This window comes from Gopherus flavomarginatus, chromosome 15, assembly GCF_025201925.1.
Source record: "Gopherus flavomarginatus isolate rGopFla2 chromosome 15, rGopFla2.mat.asm, whole genome shotgun sequence".
In the NCBI taxonomy this organism is placed as follows: domain Eukaryota; kingdom Metazoa; phylum Chordata; order Testudines; family Testudinidae; genus Gopherus; species Gopherus flavomarginatus.
The window spans coordinates 14844879-14860791 of NC_066631.1; the positions used below are offsets into that span (position 1 = coordinate 14844879).

The 15913-nt window shown below is 54.0% G+C and overlaps 1 protein-coding gene across 2 annotated transcripts in view; it reads right to left on the bottom strand.

The window, feature by feature from the left end:
* Nucleotides 1-2863: 2863 nt before the first annotated feature.
* The window catches only part of SLC25A1 (solute carrier family 25 member 1), a 45044-nt gene continuing 31994 nt past the window's right edge, over nucleotides 2864-15913 (bottom strand). For both annotated transcript variants that reach the window (XM_050924004.1, XM_050924005.1), the window contains exons 2-9: nucleotides 15286-15393; nucleotides 13882-13981; nucleotides 12203-12341; nucleotides 10592-10676; nucleotides 9813-9917; nucleotides 8820-8935; nucleotides 7762-7835; nucleotides 2864-6260 (exon numbers count right to left, since the gene is read on the bottom strand). In XM_050924004.1, coding sequence (XP_050779961.1) covers nucleotides 6146-6260; nucleotides 7762-7835; nucleotides 8820-8935; nucleotides 9813-9917; nucleotides 10592-10676; nucleotides 12203-12341; nucleotides 13882-13981; nucleotides 15286-15393 — 842 coding nt within the window. In that variant the 3' untranslated portion in view covers nucleotides 2864-6145. The remainder of the gene's footprint in view (nucleotides 6261-7761; nucleotides 7836-8819; nucleotides 8936-9812; nucleotides 9918-10591; nucleotides 10677-12202; nucleotides 12342-13881; nucleotides 13982-15285; nucleotides 15394-15913) is intronic.

Here is a 15913-nt window from a genome sequence, read left to right on the forward strand (position 1 = left end):
CTTTACATACAATAGCTTAGTTATATATTATAGACTCAGAGAAAGAGACCTTCTAAAAACGTTAAAATGTATGACCGGCACGCAAAACCTTAAATTAGAGTGAATAAATGAAGACTCGGCACACCACTTCTGAAAGGTTGCTGATCCCTGGTCTACAAGGTGTCACAGGACTCTTTGCTGCTTTTTCAGATCCAGACTAACACAGCTCCCCCTCTGATACCTCCCTCCAGCCAGAAGCGGTGCCAGGGTTTTTGGCACCCTAGGCTGGTGTCCTTCCGCACTCCTGGTCGGCGGCAATTCTGTGGCAGGGGGGTCCTTCCATGCTCCCGGTCTTTGGGGCATTTCAGCGGCGGGTCCCGGAGCAAGTGAAGAACCTGCTGCAGAATTGCCACCGAAGATCCAGAGCGCAGAAGGACCCCCCGCTGCCAAATTGCCACTGAGGGCAGCAAAATGCCTCCCCCCCCAAATTCTGGCACCCTAGGCGACTGCCTAGGTCACCTAAATGGAAGCGCCGGCCCTGCCTCCAGCTAGTTACTGCCTCGTGGGGAGGTGGATTTCCTATATCCAGAGAAGAACCTCTCCCATCACTGTAGGAAGTATCGACACTGAATCACTACAGGTGCAGCGTTTCAAGTACAGAAGTCACATGAGAATGAACAACTTTGGCCCAAACTTTCAAAGCTAGGTTCCTAAATCCATAGGTCCCTGAATAAAGTGGCCCAGATTTCCCAGGTATTGAGTATTTGCACCCCTCCTTGGCTTCAGTTGGATTTGGAGAGTGAGCACTTCAGAAAATCAAGCCACTTTCATTGAGGTGCCTAAATATGGAGCTAGGAGCCCATTGTTTGACACCTAAGCTTGACTGTTTTGGCCAGTAAGGAGGCTTTGCTCACATTGTTTTATTGAAAATATACCGATGAGATAACAAAGGTGGGTGATAAAGGTAACTGCAGGGATGTAATATACAATTTTGTAAGATGTCTGCATGCTATTCGGATTTAAAAATGCCTGCTATGCACTATTAATCAAGCACTCATTCAATGGATTAAGACCTGGCTAACTGACTGATCTCAAAACGTAGTTGTCAATAGGGAATCATCATTGAATGGGAGTGTTTCTATTGGGGTTCCTCAGGGATTGGTACTAGGCCCACCACCATACAGCATTTTAATCAGTGACCTGGAAGTAAATATAAAATCACTGCTGATAATGTTTGTGGATGATACATGTTACCAGAATGGTAAAAAATGACAGGCAGTTATACAAAGCAATCTGGGTCACTTGGTAAGCCAGCCCCATTCAGACAAAATGTGTTTTAATACAGCCAAAGGCCTGGCTCAGGGGCATTAAGGAGCAGCGAGAAGTTACTTGGTGTTGCAACGGCGATGGGTTCAGGCTCTGGGCCTGTATGTTCCTCCCAAGCTGCCTTGCTGTTCAGAGGGCAATGGTTTCAGCTCTCAGACCCTTACATGGGTTCCTAAGTGCAAGCCTGGGGGTTGAGTCAGGGCCCTCCTGTTGCTATTAAACCCTAGCAGAACAAGGATAGCTCCTGCACCAAGGTTTAGGGACCAGCCCCAGACCTGAGATGCTTAGCGAGGTGCTGTCTGGTACTGGTACATGCATCTCTGCTCAGCAGCTGGAAAGTCCTGTGGGGCCCATTCAGCAGTTTCCTTGGTCATATTGTTTTCCACTGTAAGAGACCACTGCCCACGATTTCAAATGCAGCCTGGGCCAGCTCTCAGCTATTCCCAAAGCAAAGGCACAAACCAAGTTCAGAACTGAGAAAGGCTAGGTGCTTTGAACCCCATGCCAGTTCCCCCTGGAAAGCTTGACTTGCCGACAATTTAAAACAGGCTCCCTGCATTGGCTGCCCAACAAGTTTCAGAGAGCAGGCCAGCACTGTACAACCAAAGAAAGCGTCCTGCCGACTTGCATCGCTAAACACAAGGCAGCTCAGGCACCTGACAAGCTAAGATGCTTTCCTCCCTTCGGCCAATAGGGAACCCGAGTCTGAAACTACAAGATCAGGTAGGATTTCAAAGCCACAAAGAACTTAAGCAGTCTCCTGGATAACGTAACCCCTGTATATTTGGAGTACATGGGGCTGCAGTAGTGATAAAAATTGTCCCGCAGAGTCTTTTCTGTAGGTGATGCACTAAGATAGAAAGAACCCAGCTTTACTTTCAGATCCCCAAGGGGGTTTGCAGGGCTGGCGGTTTGGGCGGGGGGAAACATTTATAAACAAAACAGATTCCCTACCCCCCCCCCCCACATCCATTTGTATACACTTGGCAGAGCAGCGCTTCCCTGGATTCCACCGTTTTACCTTACAAGGGTTTGTACCCACGCCAAAACTATGACCTAGTACATTGGAACATTTCAGACCCGGGCTCTTCGAGATGCACACAGCAGCAGAGAGATGGCTGTGTCTCTCCCGCAAACTTCTAGGGGTAATTTGTATTTCTTGGAAGAACAGGCAGCTGCAGTAAGCATCACATTCACCACCGTGCCTTTGTTCATTTCATACTGCATCCCTGCTCTGCTCCAGATGCCGAAGGCATTAGCCCTTCGGTTAGCTAACTGGTACCGTGTCTAATGATTCCCCAGATAAAAGTGAGTGTTCAACAGTACAGCAGCTGGCTGCAGCATGGCACTCTGATCAGAACACCAGACTACTTAATCAGCATGTTTTCCTCTCCATCAGCGGGTGCTCATTAAGAGAATTCCCTTGAATTCTGAACTTTGATACTACACATACTCCATTCTTGAAATTAACCAGCACTTTGATGCCATGTGATTCAGAGGCATCCATGACAAAAAAGCAAATACACAGACACCACAAAAGAAAGAAGAGACACACATCCAGCTTGCAGCAGGTTTCAGTTTATTACATAACCTCTGAATGCAGTAAACCTGAGAAAGCAGCAGGGGCTGACACAACACGTGTAGAAGAGACAGCCTTGTGGACAGCAGAGCACACAGACTCTGCCAAGGCAGAAGCAAAGAGACAACACAGTGCACACACTCCTATGCTGAGCTTTCTCCTGGCTCTGGCACCCATCCCGAGGGATGGGTGTCAGGCAATGTCCTGCACCCATAAAATGTCACCCCAGGTAGAGAGTCTGCCCTAGAGCACGTGACTAAAGGAAACAGTGGCTCCCCCTCCAGAGGGCAGCCCGGCGGCAGCAGTTCTAAGCCCTGCACTATGCAGCTGTCTGGTAGTGTCTCTTTCTAGCCCAAAGGCAGCTTCGGGAGGGAGCAGCTCCTCTGAGGCCTGAAGAAGCCAAACAACGAGAAGCAACACAGGAAATAATTCATTGGTCCTGCGGGAGAAGACCCTAACTTGTCTCCAGTAAGAAGGGCCTTTCCCAAATGTCCTCCTCTTCCACTCAGCACCCACCCACCCCCACCCTCTGATTTTCATTGTATTGGATTTAGGGCACAATCTTTGCTCCCATCACTGAAGTCAGGAGGCATGAAGAACCCAGCTTGGCTTTCAGATCCCTTCAATAGCAGCACCATAGTCAAGGGATCTACTCACCTGAGCAAGGATTTTACAGGATCAGCACCTTGGACGTTTCTCGTGGGCCCAAGAAACAGTCCAGTTTAGTTTTTAGTCAGTCAGAATCTCATTCTTAATGTGCTGCGGGAGCATCTGAAAAGAGTCAGGGACCAGACAGGACATCAAATCTCATTCCCTTATCAGCACAGTGCTGAGGCAATGGACTGAATTGGATGGTAAACACAAAAGGGGGGGTAGGGGGAGAGAGAGTTCCCAGCCTTTTCGGAACCTAATGGCTACCAGTGCAATCCCAGGGTAAGTACCCTGGAATTAGGAGGGGAGACACTTGGTAAAGGAGACTGCAACATACATGGGCTAATATGTCAAATGATCTTCAGCCAGTGTAACAGAACACATCATCATTCCCGTGTCGCTGCAGTGTAGCTAGCTGCATTGGCAAAATGCATTCACCAGTGATTTGAGGCCTGGGACCCCCTCCTCGATCCCTTTGCTCATCCAGAACGCAAGGGTGGGGGGGCTGAAGGGATGCAAGCAAAAGGCTTAAATTGCAACAGACCCAGGCCTGCCTTTGACCCACACATAGCAATGGAGACTTTGTTAACAGGCAACTTTGGTTTATTGTCAGGGTGCTCGCCCGAGCGCCCCCATTTGGCCTTGAAAATGGCAAGAGTCACTCCAGCATGCAGCTGCAAGCGCAACATTAACACATTTTACTCAAGTCAGCTTGAAAAGAAACCCTTGGACTCTAAAATATTAGCAGGAACGAAAACTAAGCATCTGTCTCGGCGGCCAGCGTGGTAACCACTGCCTAGTCAGCCTGGTACAATGGGGGCTGCAGATGCTACAGTGAGATCGCTGTGGGCTGCCAGGGACCGTTACTGTAGAACATGATTGTAAATGCAATATTATACGCATCAGGGTGTGAGCACACGCGTGTGGGCGCACACACCCACATAAGAGTTGATTGCTGGCTTTACAGATCCTGGTTCCATTCTGAAGTGTGTTCTAAAGTGAGGCCCTTATTTTATTCAAGTTGCAAATACAAAAAAAACTCAATGGCTTGTGAGCAGAGAGCCGGAAAGTGACTCTTTCCTGTGCTTTCCTTCTTAGCCTGCGCATCCGATAGTGTTAAGGCTGCATTTGTCACTGACAGTACAGACAGACAAACCCCTGCATAACTGTTGTAGACAGACACACGATTTTGGCACAAATCTGCACTGGAACCATTATGAGCTCTTGGCACTGGGCAAGGACAGGGTCACTGTCCCCCGGGGGATACAGTACGAGTGTTAATAAAGACGTGTGAAGTTCATTTAGTCTAGGTAGGTACTTGCCTGGCTCTCAGCACTGGAGTAGGAGCGGAGGGGGTGGGGGTGGTGAGGCAGAGTGGAAGGAGGCAGTTTAATCAGAGAAGGTCAAGTGGCAGGCGAGCACTTCACCTTTCTCACTCTCCTCTCACATGTAAACAAGGTGCCTCTGTCAGAGGGGTGAGGAACCTAGTCACTCTAGGCTGGAATTTCATGCCCTGGGAAGGAAAATGAAGGCACCACCGTGCAGTTCAGGGTCTCTACCGCACTGCCAGGAGCCTGTGTGAGTGGCTGGGATGGTAGAGGACATGTTCTGGGCACTGGGTTCCTTGCAGATTCCATAGCAGAGGCCCTCAGTGCTCCCAGGAGCGGGTACAGGGCAGATTTCCTCTCTCCTCCAGTGGAGGTGGCTGGGCAGGCAAAGCTCCCACAGGAAGGCGCGTGTCTGGATCACACTATCTGACTCAAGGAGGCAGGCAGGAACATTGCCTGCCCCAAGGGGCCTCCACTCAGCTTTCTGGCTTAAACTAGAGGCTAAAGTGTGTGTCACACAGCTCACTTCACGAACAATCCTCTTTGGCCCTAGTGACTCCCACTGGAAAATGCTGTGACTGAGGCACTTGGCAGATCTGGTATGGGCAGCTGGAGCTCCCCTACAGCCAGGGGCCCCACACCATCCCTGCTAGCGGCCCCTGCTTCTCGAGACTGGGTTTGGACTAGCCATGAGTGGCTCGCAGCTATTCCCTAGAGCGCCTCCTACAGGTATAGAACGGGACTAGAGTAGCAGCGAGCTTCCCATAGCCAGGGACATGCAATCGCTCCCCTGCAGTCAGCTCCTCCTGTTGGGAGAGGTGGGAGATGGCAGTGAGCTTAGTGGAAACCTTGGCTAGCTTGGCTCCGTTTTCTCAAAGGCAAAAGGAAATGTGGACTGAATTCTAATCTGGCTGGAGAATCCTGGCCTCTCTTCCCACTTTTGGGCACTGACCTATTCCCCCGCCCCCAGGCTGGCAGAGCCAGCCTTTGCAAAGTTTGCAGATAGATTCCTCTCCCCCCACCATCATTTTAGCACATGATCAATAATTTAAACTACTCCACAGTTCGTTCCTATAAATAAAAGGTGGTCAGGGTTTGATATGGGCCTGACTGGCTGGGCACAGGGCTAGCTCCCTGCTTTCACACAAGCGGGGGATTTGAACCTTGGCACCGCTCCTGGTGAAAATGTCCATATGATTTCTCCCGCATTGGTCATCTTTCTCCAGCTGTTGCCTCGTGGTGGTGGAGGAGACGGTGCTGCTGCCCTGGGCTGTGGGCAGGCTCAGTCGGTTTTCCAAACCTTGTTGAGGACCTTGACCACTTCGTCGTAGATGACAAAGACAATGGCCACATCCAGACAGACCCGGCCCAGACGAGGCACAGTGCCCTTGTAAAACCTGCCAGGAGAGGAGAGGTGATGGGTAAGCAGAGAGCCCCACGCAGGCCTGGGCAACGCACAGCTTGGCCAGGCGTGGGAGCAGGCCTAGCCCACCCGCTCCCGGCGATCTCTGGCAGAGCAGACAGCCTGGGGTAAAATGGTGGCAATGCTCTGCAACCACACTTTGTGAGAATCATCCTGCTCTCCAGCTCAGCCTCCCGCCCCCCTCCACTTTCACACGCTGCATGAGCGGGGACCGGCCCAGTCTCTGCTGGAATGAAAGGGGTTTGGGGAAGAACTGCTTCCCGCCCAGCAAACCCCACCCAGAGACCCCAACTTTTTAAGATTCCCAGTCAGGGCTTTCTGGCCAACTGCCCCACTCCTGTCACAGGATCCGCTCTCCACACCACCCGCTTCTTCAGATTCCAGGCCAGCTCCTCGGGGGGTGGGTCACCGTTGGCTTCCCTGATTTTACACTAGCTGAGGCTCTGGGCCTGGGCTTCTGTGGCATGTGTAGAGAGGCTAAGAAAATCCATACAAGTCTCTCTCCCCTCCTTCTCTCACAGCCAGGGCTCACTGCTACTCCTACCATTCACCAGGCCCTTGCCTTTCCCATCTCATCCCCTATGCCTAGGGTACAGGCTCCCTCTTCTCATGTACCAGTGACTTGCTCCCTCTTCTGCAAATCCCACTGTAAGGTGCCTTTCAACCATGACGGTGACGGATCCCCTTGCCTCCTATGGCACTCTTCCCCATTTCACCATACGTGTCTGAACTGCTTCGCCAGCACTCAGCTGCATGGGAGGGATTATCCCTCTTTCCCTACATTCACCCCGCCCTGAGCCCCTTGCATGGAAACCAAACCTTCAAATTGCTAGGTCTGGCATTCTGTGTCCTAATTAGTGCTGGACAGGACCCAGCAACTGCCAGCAGTTCGAGGGACATGATCATTCCCCTCTATTCGACATTGGTGAGACCTCATCTGGAGTACTGTGTCCAGTTTTGGGCCCCACACTACAAGAAGGATGTGGAAAAATTGGAAAGAGTCCAGTGGAGGGCAACAAAAATGATTAGAGGGCTGGAGCACACGACTTATGAGGAGAGGCTGAGGGAACTGGGATTGTTTAGCCTGCAGAAGAGAAGAATGAGGGGGGATTTGATAGCTGCTTTCAACTACCTGAAAGGGGGTTCTAAAGAGGATGGATCTAGACTGTTCTCAGTGGTACCTGATGATAGAACAAGGAGCAATGGTCTCAAGTTGCAGTGGGGGAGGTTTAGGCTGGATATTAGGAAAAACTTTTTCACTCAGAGAGTGGTGAAGCACTGGAATGGGTTACCTAGGGAGGTGGTGGAATCTCCTTCTTTAGAGGAATTTAAGGTCAGGCTTGACAAAGCCCTGGCTGGGATGATTTAGTTGGGAATTGGTCCTGCTTTGAGCAGCGGATTGGACTAGATGACCTCCTGAGATCCCTTCCATCCCTGATATTCTATGATTCTATGAAATGAGATGCCAGACTCACGCGATGGGCCCTTCATATTTCATGATCTGGAAGGCGCAGTCCCAGGTGCTCTTGTACTTGTGCGCTTCAAGCCCCTAGAGGAAGCAGAGAGAAAGGTCAGAGACCTGTAATGGTGGGATCTATGCCACAGTTCCCAGCACAGCTCCCACAAGCCATAGTGCTGTCCTGGGAGATTCCAGAAGGGCTCTGGGGCCGAAGCAGTCACAGCAGTGACCTCCATCCTCACCAGCCTGATTGTGCAGGAGCCTGGCCCCGAGGAGGTCTGCACGGAGCTTAGACGGGTCTAACCCAAATAGCAGTGGCCATGCCTATGCCCCACTGCAGGTGTTTTTGGGTGGATGCTACAGCAATGATGCTCCGACTGAGGCTCACAAGCCACAAGTGGTTCTTTAATGCATCTTCTGCGGCTCTTTGCAGCCCATGTTATTAAAACACTGATTTAATTATTAGCCAATTTATTAACCAATCAGGATGCTTTTACTATGCGATTAACCAATTGCAGCTGATAAAACAATAATACGTGGTCAGTCACTTTGCTGTGAGAATAATACACAACTGGTAAACAAAGCAATGAATTCACACGACTGTGGCTCTTTTGAGCAATGCTGATTTTGCTCCTGAATCACTGAGGTCTGAGCATCACTGGGCTACGGGACTGCCAGGAGAGGAACACGCCAAGTTCCTCTAGCACAGGGGAGCCCTGGGCCTGGTCTGCCTAGGAGTGAATCGCTGGCCATTATTCAGGTTCCCAGAGGATAGCGTGACCACAGCCACAGCATGGCTAGTGTGGACCCACTGCTGCCCTGGGCCTTGCTTGCCCATCGGGCCAGGCACCCAGCTGTCATTCTCTAGGGCAGACAGGGCCTTGGTGGGGAGCAGTCTCAGTTCCAGCTCCTGCTCCTCCATCGGGAGGGCACCGTAGGGCACTTAGCCATGTCCCCATTTCGGTGCTTGGCCCAGCAGCTATGGTCCAGATGAGAGCAGTAGACATGGAGCACCCAGAGGCAAATTAAGGGGTCTCAGCAGAAGCCCAGGAGCCACACGGCCACATGCTGTACCTGCATTCTGGTTTTCACCACATCCAGGGGGGTGTTGCCGAAGACGCTAGCTGCTCCAGCAATGGCCCCAAATATCCCGGTGATGAGGGGGTTTATGACCTTGTTGGGATCATCCCCTGGGAAGAAGGAGAGCGACACAAAGGGGGCAGGCAGAGGGAAAAGGGGGGGAGAGAGAGACAAGGACAGAGCTCATGAGCACCAAGAGGTGGGAGCGCACAGGGATGTTACTGAGTGACACTGCATGTGAGAGCTGCAAAGGCCCCAAACAGGCAGGGGGCACAATGCGGGGCAGTGAAAGGAATGGGAACCCCACAAGTGGGAGCCCCAAATGCAACTGGAGAAGAGGGAGGGGCCAAGAGGGTCAGAGATGCGCGCTCTCTCTCTCTCTAGGTGTGCGCAGTGAGCAGAGGGGCCAGGCCGCCTGTTTGCCACCAAGAGTCATTTGCGGAGATTTTAAAGCAAACAAGAGCCCTCAGACCCCACAGGTCGTAAGGCAGGGAATGCGCAAGCCTAGGCCAGGGCTGGCCGAGCATCGAGTGGGTGGGAAAGCGCCTCCTGCTGGCTTAGTTCTGAACAGACTGTCGAAAGGGGCCCAGGCCCAGTGTGTGTGGGCAGGGGTAGGGGCGTTGAGTGTGCGCAGGAGGAGATAAGTGTATACTGCAGCAGGCAGGTGCAAGCAGGGGCACAGTGGAGGAGATGCTGTGAACAGACCCCATTAGAGTCCCCACTTACTCGCCGTCTGCATCCCCCTGGGCTTTTAACCCAGGCTTCCCTTCTCCCCAGCTCTGCCCTGCCCCGAGCCTTTCCTCAGTCTTGTCAAAGTGACCTCACAAGAAACTGGTGGTGGGCGCGTTTCACTCGGAGGGAGCTCAGCTGAGGCTGGAGAAGCCAGAGCCTGCCCTGGCTGCAGCAGGTCACCGTGCTGTGTGGCTCTCCACCTGCAAGAGGCAGGGCCCAGTTCGGAGACGCGGGGGCGAGGCAGAGCGTGGGTACCTTTGTACCAGTTCCTGAGCGCCGTCATGACGAAGAAGCGAATAGCCTGGTTTGATCCTTGTTTGAGGACAGTCGCAGTTAAACCCTGGTAGGTTCCCTTCAGACCTGCGGCAGGGAGAAGGGGCAGCATTCAAGGAGGGGAAGCAGCATGACACTGGTCTCCCCAGGAACACCACTGACCCCCGGCCTTCTTGTGGCCCACAACACAACCTCTTCTTTCCCCCATTCATACCCCTCTCCCAGCGGGGCCCACAGCACAGAGTCCAGCTCTTCCTCACGCCCCACCCACTTGGCCCTGCCGTCAGGATGGCCAAGTGGGCTAAGGCGCTGCTTTCAGGTCAGTCTCCTCTAGAGGCATGGGTTCAAATCCCACCTCTGACAAGCCCTCTTAATAGCGGGGGTGGGAGGAGAGAGGCATTTCCTCTCATTAGCAGTGGGGTGAGGCCGGTTCTGCGTGGCTTTGGTGGCCCCTCAGAAAGCTAGAACCATCTATCATTTGGCCTCCCATGGACATGCTGACAGGGCAGAACTGCTTTCCCCTGTCTGGGCTGGGAAAGGAAAGTCCCCCAAACACCAGACCGCCTGAGGGACAAGCAGACAGTTGGGAGCCAGTGTTTTTCGAGGCCCTACAGTGCTGGCTGCCTTGTCAGCTCACAGACCAGTCTCCCGCTCTGGTGGGAGGAGGCAGTTCACAACCCTGCCCCCCGTGCCAGCGTTGCAGGGCCTTGCACACTGCATGCAAGGGTAACGCGGAGTGGAAGCCACGCCAGGGCCCTCACCCTGCTCGCGGATGATCTCCCGCACGCCGTGGAAGAAGCCACGGTACTTCGGTTTGGGGGAGCACTGGTCATGGATAAACTTCACCTGGAGGGAGAGAAGGTTAGGGCTTGTTGTTAAGTTAAGCCCAATCTGCGTGTGAAGAGACCCCCCATTCCTCAAGCTATAGGAGCCCAAACATCCCAGTGTTCTGCTCAGGGATTCAGCAGCAAGGGTCTTTGCTAACCTAGGGCAGCACCCTACTAATACCATTCTAGAGTGGAACAAAAACCCCTGTCCAAAGTTCACCTGCAACTGCCTAAGTGGTTGCTAATACACTCCACATGCAGTCAGGAAGGGGAGGGACCCATGCAGCCTAGGGATCAGTCTAGGACAAAGGACTGCAGCTAGGTCTGGAATACTTGGAACACACAAGGGTCGGCACCTGGAAGGGGAGAGTCTGGAAGTCCCAGGATGGGAAGACCTATTGGTCACCCGTGAGAGCACATAACATGTCAGTAAATAACAGTCCCTTCACGCTTACTGAGCAGCTTTCAGCCAAGGAGCTCTAAGCACTTTGCAAAGGAGGGTCCATCTATTTATCCTCACTTTGCAGATGGGTGCTTTGAGGAGCAGACAAGTGAACGGACGTGACCAGGGTCACACAGAAAGTCAGTGGCAGAGCTGGGGACAGACTTCTGAGTCCCAGTCCTGCTGCTGCTGCTGCTCAAAGCTCTCAGCCTCTTCTCAGGATTACGCTGAAGAGAGTCATGCAAGTAGAGGCCAGTTTTCCAGCCCAGCCCCTGGCTCTCATGTTACACTGTATAGAAAGCTTGTGTGTCCAGATATCACTGAGAAGGGCACATTTTACTGAGAACTGAACAGGATTTCCAGGCCATTCATTATTTTTGAATCTGAGCCTGGGAGTTACAAAGCAAGGAGAAAAAAAAAAACTGAGCATAACACAGGGGAAAGAGCAGAGATAGCGAAATGGCCTCATGGCATTGGGCAGCCTGGCAATGAATTGGAAGCAACAACGATGCAAAATGCCCTTTGCTGCCATGGAGCCTCGGCTAGGTATTTCATGCACCGTGCTGCATTTACTTCTGCCAGCAACTGTATTGGCTAAGCGTTTATTTCATTGCATTAATACCGGACAGATTCTGGGGTCAGGCCACAAAGGCTGGCCTTGGAGAGAAGAGTCGCCATTCACTGCAGGAGATATGGGCCCCAGGAAAAACCAGATCCTGTCTGAGCTCATGCTAACATTTCCCACCAACAGGAGAGATGAGAGGGAACGCCTACAAGCAGACTTTCCCTGCACCTCTGTCCGTTCACCACTAGTGGGCACCTGAAGGCTATGGACATTTCGTCTGGGCAAAAGCATCAATGCACAGTACAGCTACCTGTGTGACGCCAGGCAGGGAGCAGAGCAGAGGCTGTGCTGGGTTCATACCCTGCTCCAACAAGACAGAGAGAGCCCAGAGCCCTGCAGGCTAGCTCTGGGGCCGACAGCAGGAGGCGCTCACAAGGCAATGGTGCTCCATCCTTGGTTTCCCCCGTCCCCTCCAAAGTCGTCGTCTCTGGTCTCCCCCTATTCTGTGATTCATTCTCAGACCAGGGATCAGAGGTACCTTTATGGTCTCCATGGGACATACCACCACCACGGCCTCAGCCACCCCGGCTCCCAGGCCACAGAGCAGCCCGCGCTTGCTGTTCAGGTTGCCCTTCTCGTCTCTCATGTGGTTGCTGAGGAACTCGAACGTGCCGAACCTGGCCGGGGAGAAAGGCAGCCAATGCAAACCCCACTGGACTGGGCAGACATAGCTGCTGGGCATAGGGATGGGGCCAGGGCTAGCCAGCTTCTTGTGCAGCTGGGCCAACCAGCTCAGGTGGAAGCTCCCACCGTGCCCCATGGGCATCTCGCTATGGAGCCACGGGTATGGCCTTTGGATCACCTCCAGAGGGAGCTGAGAGAACAGACCAGGGATGCCGGGGTGGGGTGGCGACGGGGGGCAAACTGCACTTCTGTGCCCCCCAGAGGCTGGTTAGGGGGCAGCACAATCCAGAGCAGAGTAGCTGCACTCCCTCCTGCCACACCACGGCTGCAGAGGCTGCGGTGGCTCTAGCTGTGAGGGAGAGAGCCAGGGACCCCCAGGAGGGGGAAGGTGCCTTTGGAGCCCTCTGAATAGGACTGACTCTTCTTTCCCCTTGCCTGGACCTGAAGGGGAGGCTGCCACAGGAAGTGACTCCCTGGCCAAGCCTCTCCGTAGCTCCTTGGCTCCAAACACCCATCTCATGCCCTCCCACGGGACAAAGCACAGATGCTCACACACTATTCCCCTGGGAAGCCAGACACCTGCAAACATGGTAAGCCAGAAAGCCCAGGGAAAGGGTGTGGCAGTGCACCCGACTCCCTCATCTGAGGAGGCTGGGACTGCTGACAGCTATTAGCTATTGGTTCTTCATCAGCAGCAGATAGAGAGAAGGCAGCAGAGGAGGCGGAGGCTGCAGCAGCCAGGGCCAGCAACGTCCCCCCACTCCCTACAGTGCGTGCTGCTGGGAAAGGCTCAGCCTGGAGGAGCTGGGAGCTCCCAAGGAGCACACTGCTAGCAGTGCCTTGGGGGAGCGCCCCACAGCAAGGCCTGCTAGCAGATAGGGCGCTCCCTGGAGCCAGCCCTCTGGAAGCAGCCACTCAGGCTGGTCCTGCTAAGAGCAGGATGGTTCTCTCAATCCATCCTAAAGGGAACCACCATCCAGGGAGGAAATCCCACCCCCTGCCAGGGAACTGGCCATGCTGTCCAGTAACGATTGGCCAGACCCACCTTGACGGCTACCATCTGCGGGTACATCCCAAACTACCCCGAGTCATTCCTGCCCCTCCCCACTGCAGGACTGAGCTGCCTCAGCACCTTCTCCAAACATTAGGCCACCTCCAGCTACAGGCAAGCGATGCCAATCGCTCCATGGCAGGCAGCCCTCAGGGAGCGTCATGGACAGACCCTGCATTGTGCTCCTTTGCAGGAGGCATATCCGTGGCCCTCCAGCCTGCTAGCCTCACCAGCCTATCCCTGCGTGCCTGGCTTTTATGGCAGAGCTGCACTGCGGAGAGGCTGGGCAAGACAGACTCCCTGCTCGAGACTCCCTCAGCAGCAAGATGGGGAGAAGGGGCCATGCCAAGGGACTCCTATGAGGTTTCTCATCCACTCGTTTGGGGGGCTGGTGGGTGGGATCACCTGGGCTCAGATTGTCAATTGCAGTTTCAGCAGACGCCTCAGAGGCAAGGCTGGAAGTCACCGCTGGAGCGCCTTACCTCACAGCAGCCTTTGGGATGGAGCCATACACCAGTGAGCTGAGGCCTCGATAGAGCCCCTTCACTCCATGGCCCTGGACAGTCTGCTTCACACAGTCCGCTGGGGAGAAGGCACGGAAAGAGGGGTTTAGCTGGCCCACCAAGCCAACACGGCATCCCCTTCCACAACTCAGGCTCTCCCCGGGCCGCGCACTCCCTGCTGTGCGCGGGTAACGGCCAGAGCGCCCAGGGCAGGGTGGGCGAGTGCCAGGGCGGAACAGCTCGGGTAACATGGTAACCAACGCCAGGCTGCAAACGCACCATTGGAGACAACACTGGCCCTGTCCTAGTGGACGTGTTGGTCTCGTCGCTGAAGCCAAGGAGCCCAGGACCTCAATGCTGCTGCAGTTAATGGATTTCCCCTCCCCCTCCAGCGTGTTGCAGCTGTGGAACGTGAAGTCCTGATTTGAGTCCCCCCCCCCCACCCCCCGGGTGAAGTTTGAGTCACATGCAGCAGGTGCCTGGCTACACGACTCAGCCTCCCTAGCTAGAACAGGGCAATGCTGAGCCCTTTGCAGAGCTGATCCAGGAAGGGAGAAAGGCACACGGCTCTGTTCAGCCCTGGACTCAGCACGTCAGAAGCCATGTTGCTCAGGACCCAGTTCCAAGCCAGGGGCTCTGTAACCACGCTCCCTGCAGGCTCTCCCTGAGCCAGCTGGGTTCTCTCTCACCCCAGTGACTGTTACGCTGTCAGCTGGGGCCAGGCTGGAGGGCAAGCAGCAGAGTCCAGCGGTGATACAGTACAGCACGCCGCAATGCAGCCTGTGCATAAGTTGAAGGTTACGATCCTGCCAGTGAGGGACGCCTGCCAGTCGTCCCGGGCTGGAATGAGGTCGTCATCCCTGGAACTCCTCCAGCCTGGGCATCCAACCAGGCTACCGCCAACAGAGCTCTAATGCACATGCCGTCTCCTTCAATGACAACAGGTGTGCTGCATTGCACAACTGGCCAGGTCTGTGAGAGGGGAGTGCTCATCTAACTGTGAAGCCTCAGCTTCTGGGGACTGGTGGGGGCAGGACGTCAGATCCGATGGCCCAGCGCTCTGAGCCACCCACTGTACCCTGGAACGGCTTCTCCCCCCCTTTCCTACTCCCTCCCCTTGTGGGACAGGAAGGAGGCAGGCCCTCAGGTTCCAAAGGAGGATCCTTTTGTGAGGGGCACCCGAAGACCCAGCTCACCCCCCCCACACACATAGCAATGCACATCCACCGGTGCCAGTCTCTGCCTAGCATCTCAGCCCATCTGGAGCTGGCAGTGAACTACTGGCTGCAGTGGCTCCAATACTCCCTGACATAATCACTGGTCCCCTGGTATGATCCCTACTCCAGTCTCTCTGTGCCCACGGCTGCCAGGCTTTGGACTTACCGATGCCTCTGTACCGGGGCGGGTTAGCTTTCTCATCCAGCTGTAGCTGAGTCTTCACATACTCCGTAGGGAAGGTAATGCAGATCTCGATGCCACCGGCAATACCACCTGGGAGAACAAGGAGGGGGAGATCGAACCAGGAACTGCACAGCATCTCAGTAGCACCTCTCGGATGCCCATTTCTAATTGCCCAAGCCTAGCCTTTCAGCGCTTGGAGCCAAAGCTGGGAGTGGGGTCACCTCGCAGGTAGGTACTTGGGTAAGGGACAGATTTGCAAAAGTGCTCAGCAACTCATGAGCTCTTTTGAGCACCTCATCACTTATTCTGGTGCCTACATGGAAGCACTTTTGAACAATTGATCCTTTGAAAATCTGGCCCTCGGTGCTTTCAGCAGAGCAAGCTACTCATTCTGCCCTCCTCTTCTGCGTGGTCTGGTTAGACAGGGCAGCGGCAGGCCCTTACTGTGTGTTTGTACAATCCCGAGTGCCATGGGACCCTGGTCTCACCTGGCGCCCCTTGCTGCTACTGTCATACAATAATAATTTTAAGCCAGCAGAGGAGCATTTAGTGCAAGACTTAAATTTAGCCAGAGCCGTCCTGAGCAGAGCTCCAGTAAATATTTCCCAAC